An 8,855-nucleotide genomic window follows, 5' to 3' on the forward strand; every position below is an offset into this window, starting at 1 on the left:
CCCCCTGCCCCCTCCCCCCCCCCCCTGGATTATAATGGCCTTTTCTGTCTACACTATCTGTTCCTTGAGGTCAGGGCCCTTTCCTGACCTGATCACAGGGAGAGCCTCAGCAGAGCCTAGCACTGGACCTGGTATCACACATGTTCATTGAAAAACACACAGGTCATGTCAAATTCAGAACGGAAGAACAGAGTGTATGAAACATATCCAAACAGACTTTCTTCGCATGTAGATTAATAACAATTCCTACCAAAAGGAAGTAAGAGAAGGATTCTTAAGCAGTGATTTCAATGTGATAAGCAAGGAGCACTCTGCAGCTGTGAAAAGTGTATCCTTGTATGATTCTGGATAACAAACGGTTTCTTGAAGTTAGAGAACAACATTCTGGAGTTAAGAGTCAGGTATTAAGTAATCCTGACTCAATTAGCTGCTTTGAACCGACATCTTCCAACACCCCTGAAACTGTCTGTCATGGACACTGAAGAAAGAACCAGAGAGGGCCCCAGAGAGAGGAAGGGCAGGGCTCTACACCCAACCCCCGAAGCATGAGTTGGAGTCCCAGCTTTGCCCTTCATCAGCTGCAGGACTTGGGCACATCGTCACTCAACCTCTGAGCATATTAGGGGGACTGGCATGAGGCCCACACCTGCTAGCTCCTCAGTGCACATGAAGGAGTAGTGGTCTTGCACAGCCCTGGGCTGGACTGTAAATTTCTCTCACCTTCATCTGCTCTCAACTCAGCTCCTGCAGGCACTAGGTGTTCAATAGATATTTGAACTGATGGGAACCTTCTCACTTTTTTCTTCCCCTCTTCCCTTCTAGACCCTTCTGTGTCCCTTCCTTTCTAACAGCTGTATTAACAGAGGGAACAATTCTCCCATTTTCAGAGGTCCCTGCAGGAAACCAAAGCAATCCTTCCTCCAATAAAACCACCTTGCTCTAAATTATCTAGACAGTGGCTGCCTCTCTGTATTCCCCAGGGAGACTGGATTCAGCAGCGCTTCCCCAACTCTCAGGTGAGGGGAACCTGAAACCTCTTTATGACCCAAGGAAGAATTTGGCAGAGATTCCCTCCCTTCTAACATTCTAAGGTTGAAAGCAAACAGAGGCTTTTTTTTCCCCCCTTTATCATTTCCTGTAGTCTAAAAAATGAGAGGAATGCAAACATTGACGAAACAGTGTACTTAAGCACCAGGTAATAAACAGATTTAGCAAGAATGGCCATGGCCAAGGGAGGAGCCAGATAAGCCGTGCCCCTGTCCCTGCTCCCTCTGACTCACGATCATCATCATCCATATTCGTGACAATCCCGCAGACCATCCAGAAGCCACCTGGGCTCCTCACCCAAGTGCTCCCAGGCTTCACTTCTTGCTCCTAAATCCTTCTATCTGCTGGTTCTGAGCCAAGACATGCATTATTAACATCGTTCTCACTTTTCCCCACTTCCTCATTCATTTCTCCCCATCTGCTGCAAATTCTAGGTGGCTTTTTGGTTTTTCTTTAACTTTAAATTTGTTTTCTGCACGAATGTAATAGAAACCAAGAGAATAAAAAAGGCCCCCAAATGCCACCACTCTTAATTTATTGTCATTGGCCCAGGTTTCCTTCTGGTAACTGACCTTAAGTAGACATCATTTCCATATTAAGGAGAGCAATGGTTAAAAGTGGGTGTGGGGGGGCCGGCCCAGTGGCGCACTGCAGAGTGCGCCGCTTGAGAGCGCGGCAGCGCTCCCACCGAGGGTTCGGATCCCATGTGGAGACCGGTTCCTGCTCACTGGCTGAGTGCGGTGCGGGCGCAACACCGAGGGTTGCGATCCCGTTGCCGGTCCCCGGTGCGGGCGTGACACCGAGGGTTGCGATCCTGTTACCGGTCAGTAAAAAAGACAAAAAGGAAAACAAAAAAGTGGGTGTGGGGACCAGGAAGGCCTGAATTTGAACCCTGGCTCAGTCACTTTCTCTGTGCCTCAGTTTCTTCCTGGGAAAATGGGGGTAGTACTAGTCCCTAACCCACTGGGCTGCTGTAAGATGTAAATTAGAGCAAGCACATAACATCCTTAGCCCAGCATCTGGCACGCGGTCGGCGTTTCTACAAACATAAGCTGCAGTTATGGTGGGAGGCAGAGAGTAGATATAATTTTCTACTCTGCCTTTTCTCACTTTAGATCATATAATAAGCATTTTCCAAGTTACTTTTTCCTATTAAGGCCTGCTTTTTTCTGAACTGCAGACCCAAGACTGAAGATAAAGCTGAGGTCCTATTTAGTGTTGGGGACCCAACGAAAAGAATAATCATTCTCAGTGGCTGCAAAATGTTATCTCAAAGGGCTCTGCCTCGACTAAGCTGGCCATTCCGTGGGGTCTGATATTTGAGTAGCTCTCATTTTTTCACTTGGCTAAACAGCATCACTGTCAACATGTCTCCACCCACAGCCTGTTCATTGCCTTGGGGAGAGAAGAGGTAGAAGAGGGGTTGTCAATTTCATAACATCTTTCTGAATAAGGAGTCTGAGCATCTCTTTTTTCACTTTCTAAACATGTTGCCAGATTGCTCTCAGAAAAGCTGTACCAAATTTACACTGTCGTTGGCAGCACTTTTTGACAAGCACTACTTTTCACACTAATTTACAGTTTTTCTCTTGGATCTGGAATTCTCACCCCGGGTGGTTCTCCTGTGAGGCATATAAAAAGATGTCTGAGTGATGGCTGTCACCAAAGGGGAGTGTCTGGTTTGTCCCAGGGTGCTCAGACCGGGAGTGCTTCTGTCTGCTGGGCTAGGCCGGGTGGGGCTGAGAGGTCTGACTCAGTGTTCCCTTTCCCCGCCTCTTCTTCAAAACCCCCAGAAACCTGCCCAGGTGGGTTTTGGGACATCCCACTGTCCTGTGGTCAGAGGCACACAGAGAAATCCTAGACTAATGACTCTGTTCAGGCAGCCACTAGCATTACTAACATTATTCCTGTACTTACACCACCCTGGGACTTCATTTTGGTTTCTTGGAATAAGTCAATCAGTCACTCCTGGGAAGAAAATCCTTCCTGGGGTGGTAGTGGGGGCCGGGACAGCAGCCGGGTAAGGGAAGCTGTGTGCTCCCAGAAAACCACAGCCACAGCCCCTGACCACCCTGCCAACCTCCTAGCACCGCTGCCACCACTGCCCTTGAACTGTAGCATCGCCTTGCCAGGTTCTGTGGTGGCAGCGGCCTCTCCCCCCAACCCCATCCTCCTCCTCTGGGGGTGGCCCTTTGTTTGCAAACAGCAGCGGGAAGTTTTGACGCTGCTGATTAACCAGACTCCCACAGCTCCCGGTACTTAGTCATCAGCACAAGTCTCAACCTTCTGCCTGCCCTGCTGACATCACCAGCTTCCAAGTGACAGGGAAGGAGTGACTAGGATCCCTGCAGTTTCAGTGGCTTCCATCTGCCATCTTCTAGGGGAGGAGGGGGATGAACCTCCACTCACCCCGAGCAACCAGAAAGTGCACGGCCTTAAATACCAGGGTAAGAATTTAATCTAATTTGGTTTAGCTTTCATCTGCTGAGCAACGACTGTGTACCGACCATAGGGCTAAAAATCTCTTTATGTACAGAATTGCCTTTGATGTCATTTAGTCCTCACAACATGTGCAGTCAGTTATTACTATTCCCATTTTACAGATGGAGAAACTGAGGTACTATAAGAAAGGCCAGAGGGAGTCCCATGAAAGTGTAGGGGGCCACCATGGAAAGGCAGTTTGGGGTACTAGAAAAAGTGAGTAATTCAGGGCAGGAGCTATGTCCCCAGCCCACTGTGTGACCATGAGCAGATTTCTTCCCCTCTCTGGGTCTCATGGGTAAATGAGGAGGGTAGGCTGGTGACCTTCCCAGCACTACAGCCACAAGGAGGTGAATGGGCCAATTGGAATGGATGACCATAATTCCGAGATTCTGCTCGCTGAAGGCCTGGCCAAAGGGAGGGGTAACTCCATCTCAGTACCCGGGGCTCTGGCTTCACTACTTACAGTTGCTTTACCAATGAACACCAGCAAAAGAAAGTAAATTAGTGGTTGCCAGGGGCTGGGAGGTGGGAGAGAGAATGGGAAGTGACTGCTAATAGAGCTTCTTTTGGGGGGATGACATGTTCTAAGATTAGATTGTAGTGGTGGTTGCACAGCTCTGTAAATATACTAAAAACCACTGAATTGTACACTTTAAATTGGTGGTATAGTATGTTAATTATATCCCAATAAAGATCTTTAACAGATGAAGGAAGGAAGGAAGGGAGGGAGGGAGGGAAGGAGAGAGGGAGGGAGCCAAGAGGGACGGAGAGCTACACAGAGGTCGGGCCAGGGCAGCCTTTGGGATTTGCTATCCAGGAGTAGAGTCCTCAGCCCCCAGCTCCTTCCCAGTCATCCCCCTCCAAGCACCCCCACTCCAGAACCCAGGAAAGGTCTTGTGAAGACACCCAAGTGGCAGGCGATGGCTCCAGCTGCTGACCGAAGTGGTGTGTTGACAGAGTGGAATGGGGGAGGCTGGCAAGAAAATTGATGAAGACCAGAGCAGGAGAGACCCTGTGAATCAGGGCGAGCCGTTGCTCAGATGGGGAGGGCCTGGAAACAGAGTCTGGACTGGAAACATCGGCTGGCCAGGGGTGCTCTCAGTTGCTTAGAAACATGTAGCGCTCCAGAAAGTGTGAATAAGAAATACCTGCTGCTCCTAGGGCCCCCCACCAACTCTACTGCCATGTCTGCTTGGCAACAGTGGGGGATGCAGATGGACGCAGCCCTCCCAGAGACCATGAGCCAGGTGCACAGGTGCAGGGGATCCACAATGAGGGCAAAATTGGCCAATAAGGGGCAGGAGCTCATTCCCATCCCACTGTTAGGACAACTTACTCATACTGCTGAAATAGCAGAATCCCAGAAGGTCTTGGAGGCACAGCTTCCTGCCTAAGTCTCCAAAGGCAGACAACCCAGAAAGCACCCCCACCCCTTGCCAAGCCGAGCCCCCTGTCCACATAGGCATGGCCTCTTCACACCCTCCTGCTGGGGCAGATGGCGCTGCGTGGCTCCATCCTAAGTGAACAAAGGGAGACTCTAATCACCTTGTGAGAGTCCCAGCCCTGGGGTCAAAACCATGTGCCTGCCAAGAGCCTGCCTGGCAATAAGTAGGATTTTGCTCTGCTCTGAAGCAAACCTCCTGCCTAGCTTCCTGCCTGACGGCTCACCCCAGCGGGCTTGGTGTCCTCCCAGCCTCTGCAGCATGTGCCTTCACAGGGAAGAGACCTGGGGACTCAGGAAACTCAAGGCACCTCTGGAGTCACAGCCCAAAGACAGAACCAAATGCTCTCCTGGGCATAAAAGCCACACAGTGCCTGGGAGGTTGGCCGAGCCAGAGGGCTTTGTGGGCACATTGGCCGTGTTCCTCCTGCTGTGAGGTAGACATGCTGCTTCTGGCCCCACTCTATGGATTTGACCCCAGGCAGGCTGGCTCCCATCCAGGTCTTGAACCACTGCACCATACCGCCTCTCGAGGGTACAGTCAGTGGGGTCCTTGTCACTGTGGGTCACTCCTCAGCATGCATTCTTCGCCACTTGCCTGCAGCCCCCTGCCCAGCCTTCTCTCCCACTGACCCCTCCGATTCACCCTCTTTCTGGTCCTTGGGTTTACCATGTGTTCCCGCCTCCCTCCGTTGCACTCACAACCTTCATGACAACAGCCCACTGACCTTGAGGCCCAATGGAAATATCACCTCCTCTGTGGAGCCTTCCTGACACTGACTGCCCAGTCAGAACTCCCCCAGGACTGCCTATCCTTTCCTTACCTCACCTAGCACTGGATCAGGGATAGCGGGGGGCTTGCCGGTCTCCTCCACTAGACTGGCGCTCCCTAATTCAGACTGCCATGCTGTGTGACTTTGGGTGAGGCACTTAACCTCTCTAAGCCTCAGTGTCCTCATAAATGGTTGATATTTATTGAGCACTTACATGTGCCAGGTACTTTGTGCTAAGTTCTTTATGTGCATGGTCTCATTTAATCCTTGAAGCACCTATGAGGTGGGTTATAGATGAAGAAACTTATTACTATTATCCTGTGTTATAGATGAAGAAACATCGCTATTGTTAGGAGCACCAGCATTATCTTTATCACTATTCTTTCTGTTTGCCACAAAGCCTAGCATGCTGCAGACATTCAAACTCAGGTAAGTTCGGATATGATGGAAATGAGAGGAGCCTTGGATAGGAAGGAGTCCCAGAAACAGAGCCCTGCACATGCTCTGAATGCTCAGGCCTAGCCCTGTCCCAGCTGAGGTGATACCATCTCTGGAGCCTGATGCTGGCAGAGTGCTGTGGCTGGGGACCTGGGGTGGCCTGCTTTCACTTCTCTCAATCAACACAGAAACAGACTCTGCCCAAACCAGCCCTGCAATACACAGAGCCCCACAGCAAACAGGCCAACTGGGTAAATGGTGAGCAAGGCTCGGGGGTCCTGGAAGACTGACTGGAGGCAGAATTTGTGCACATTTGTAACCAGAGTGCTGTGGAATTGGTTTTGCCAGCTTAAGGGCACAGGTGCAGGGTGACCTGCATCTCTGTGCTTCAAGCTCCAACACACCCCAGTGTTTTCTAGGATCCCCTCCAAACTTTTCCCAGAAGCCTCAGGGCCTGCTTGCAAGAGTCTCTGCCCATCATCCCCCAACCTGGCCAACCTGGGACCACATCAGCACCTGGCCTGACTCTTCTACCAGGATGGCCTCCAAGACCAATGCTGACACCTGAGGCCCCCTCACCAGGGAGGCTGGAAGTACCCCAACAAGGGCGCTGTGCCTGATGTTGGAAACATAGGCTCCAACATCAAATGTGAGATGAGCATTCCTGAAAAACACTCCACTCGGGCCTGGGAGAAGGGAAAAAATCATCTCTCTGCCCCCTCAACTCCGACCAGCCATGGCATGTCCCACAGCAAAGTTGCCTGGATTTGTGGTGTCACTGAGTTCTTCTGACTCACCACAAATACCCCAATCCCCCTCCACGACCCCTTTCCTGCCACTTCTGCACCTCGGGCACACATGCACTGGTTGGCACCTGGATTAAGCCTGTGCCCTGTGGCCAGTGCACAGTGTCCATTCATGACAGACTCAGCGGCAAACAAACTTTTACATCCTGGAACTTCAGCTGGGGTGAGGGTCTGCAGCAGTCCTGTCCGTTCTTCCCTGAGGCTTCCTTGGTCCTGATGTAAATTAGTGGCCATAAATAGGTACCCACAGGAGAGGATGTGGTCAAACCCTCTTACCTTGAGCCATTTGACCTGAGACTCCAGGTTATTCCACAAATGTGCCTACCTCAAGATGTTTGGAACATGGGAGGGGAGAGCACCCCTACTTCTAATAGCTCCTCATGTCCTCCCAACATCCTCATTCACAGGTGAGAAAACCAAGGCCTCCCAAAGATGAAGTAGCCAGACCAAGGAAAGTGCCAGAACCAGGTATTCTGAGGCCATTTCTCTCCACTCCCTGTAAAGCTCTCTCTCCTCCCTTGAGTGGAGAACCTGCTTAAACCCAAGCCATGACACTCCTTGCCCGAAACCCAGAGACCATGACAAGGCCCCAAGGGAGTCAGATCTGTCTTCAAGCATCTTTAGGATCCCAGGGGCCTGTCTCTCCCTCCCTTCCTTTTGAGGAAGGCCTCAGAAGACCCGCCTGTGGTCGCTGAGCAGAAGCTGGGCAGAGAGGCAAGGGTTTTGGCCGCCACAGAGGAAACTCTGGGCTCAGAACTGCCAAAGTGAGTCACGGGCCTTGCTGGGTAGCAGCTGACGTTCCTCGTCTACGCATTACGAAACCGCAACAGGCTGTGGAGTGACAGCCGGCTGCTCTGAGTGTTGGAGGAATGTTGCTGCCAGACAGGTTTATGAGGCATCTGCTGAGTTGTGCTCCAGAAACCAGGCTTGGGCTGTTGCTACACCAGGTGGCCTCCCAGGAGGCTACAGCCACAGGCAGCTACCACACCTCTCTTCAAGGACTCATGGAGGACCCCCGCCCCAAACCTGCAACATAACCCCACTCAAGGACTCCTGGAAGTCAGCTACTGCACCCCACCCCAGCAAGATTTGGGGCCAGGGAGGATGAAGGGCTCTCTCCCAACCAAGTCTATAGCCATCACGACCTACCGTGAACCATAAATAATGCTATGAATGATAATTATAATAACTGCTAACCTTTATACAGTGCGTACGACATGACCAGTACTGCAACTTTGGGTACTTTTTCTGGATTATTTTTATCTGGATTATTATGTGTATTTGTTTCCTGTAGTAACAAATTATCACTGACTGGGTGGCTTTAAACAACAGAAATTTATTCTCATAGTTCTGGAGGCTGGAAGTCCAAATTCAAGGTTTCAGCAGGGCCACGCTCCCTCTCAAGGCCGTAGGGAAGAATCCTTCCTTGTCTCTTCCAGCTTCTAGTGGTTGCTGGCCATCTTTGTTGCTCCTTGTCTTGTAGACAGATCACTCCATTCTCTGTCTCTGTCTTCACATGGTGTTCTCCTCTCTGTGTCTCTGTGTCCAGATTTCCCTCTTCTTAGAAGGACACCAGTTATATTAGATCAAGGGCACACTCTAATCCAATATGACCTCTGTATCCAGCTTTAATGACCCTATTTCTTTCTTTTTTTTTTTTTTTAAAAAGATGATCAGGGGCCGGCCCGGTGGCACACTGGAGAGTGCGCCGCTTGGGACTGGCGCTCCCGCCGAGGGTTCGGATCCCATGTGGAGACCGGTCCCGCTCACTGGCTGAGCGCGGTGCGGACGCAACACCGAGGGTTGCAATCCCGTTGCTGGTCCCCGGTACGGGCGCGACACCAAGGGCTGCGATCCCGTTACCAG

At 51.1% G+C, this 8,855-nt stretch overlaps 2 protein-coding genes across 2 annotated transcripts in view; one reads left to right on the plus strand and one right to left on the minus strand.

Moving 5' to 3' along the window:
- LOC103592406 overlaps nucleotides 1–6,817 on the plus strand; it is a 12,020-nt gene extending 5,203 nt beyond the window's left edge. The window contains 2 exon segments of the mRNA XM_008575124.1: nucleotides 5,180–5,353; nucleotides 6,603–6,817. Of these exon segments, the coding sequence (XP_008573346.1) occupies nucleotides 5,180–5,353; nucleotides 6,603–6,817 (389 nt within the window).
- An 841-nt stretch (nucleotides 6,818–7,658) lies between these two features.
- CNGB1 (cyclic nucleotide gated channel beta 1) overlaps nucleotides 7,659–8,855 on the minus strand; it is a 126,041-nt gene continuing 124,844 nt past the window's right edge. Inside the window, exon 34 of the mRNA XM_008575132.1 lies at nucleotides 7,659–7,691. Coding sequence (XP_008573354.1) covers nucleotides 7,659–7,691 — 33 coding nt within the window. The remainder of the gene's footprint in view (nucleotides 7,692–8,855) is intronic.

This window comes from Galeopterus variegatus, unplaced genomic scaffold, assembly GCF_000696425.1.
Source record: "Galeopterus variegatus unplaced genomic scaffold, G_variegatus-3.0.2 Scaffold58, whole genome shotgun sequence".
NCBI lineage: Eukaryota > Metazoa > Chordata > Mammalia > Dermoptera > Cynocephalidae > Galeopterus > Galeopterus variegatus.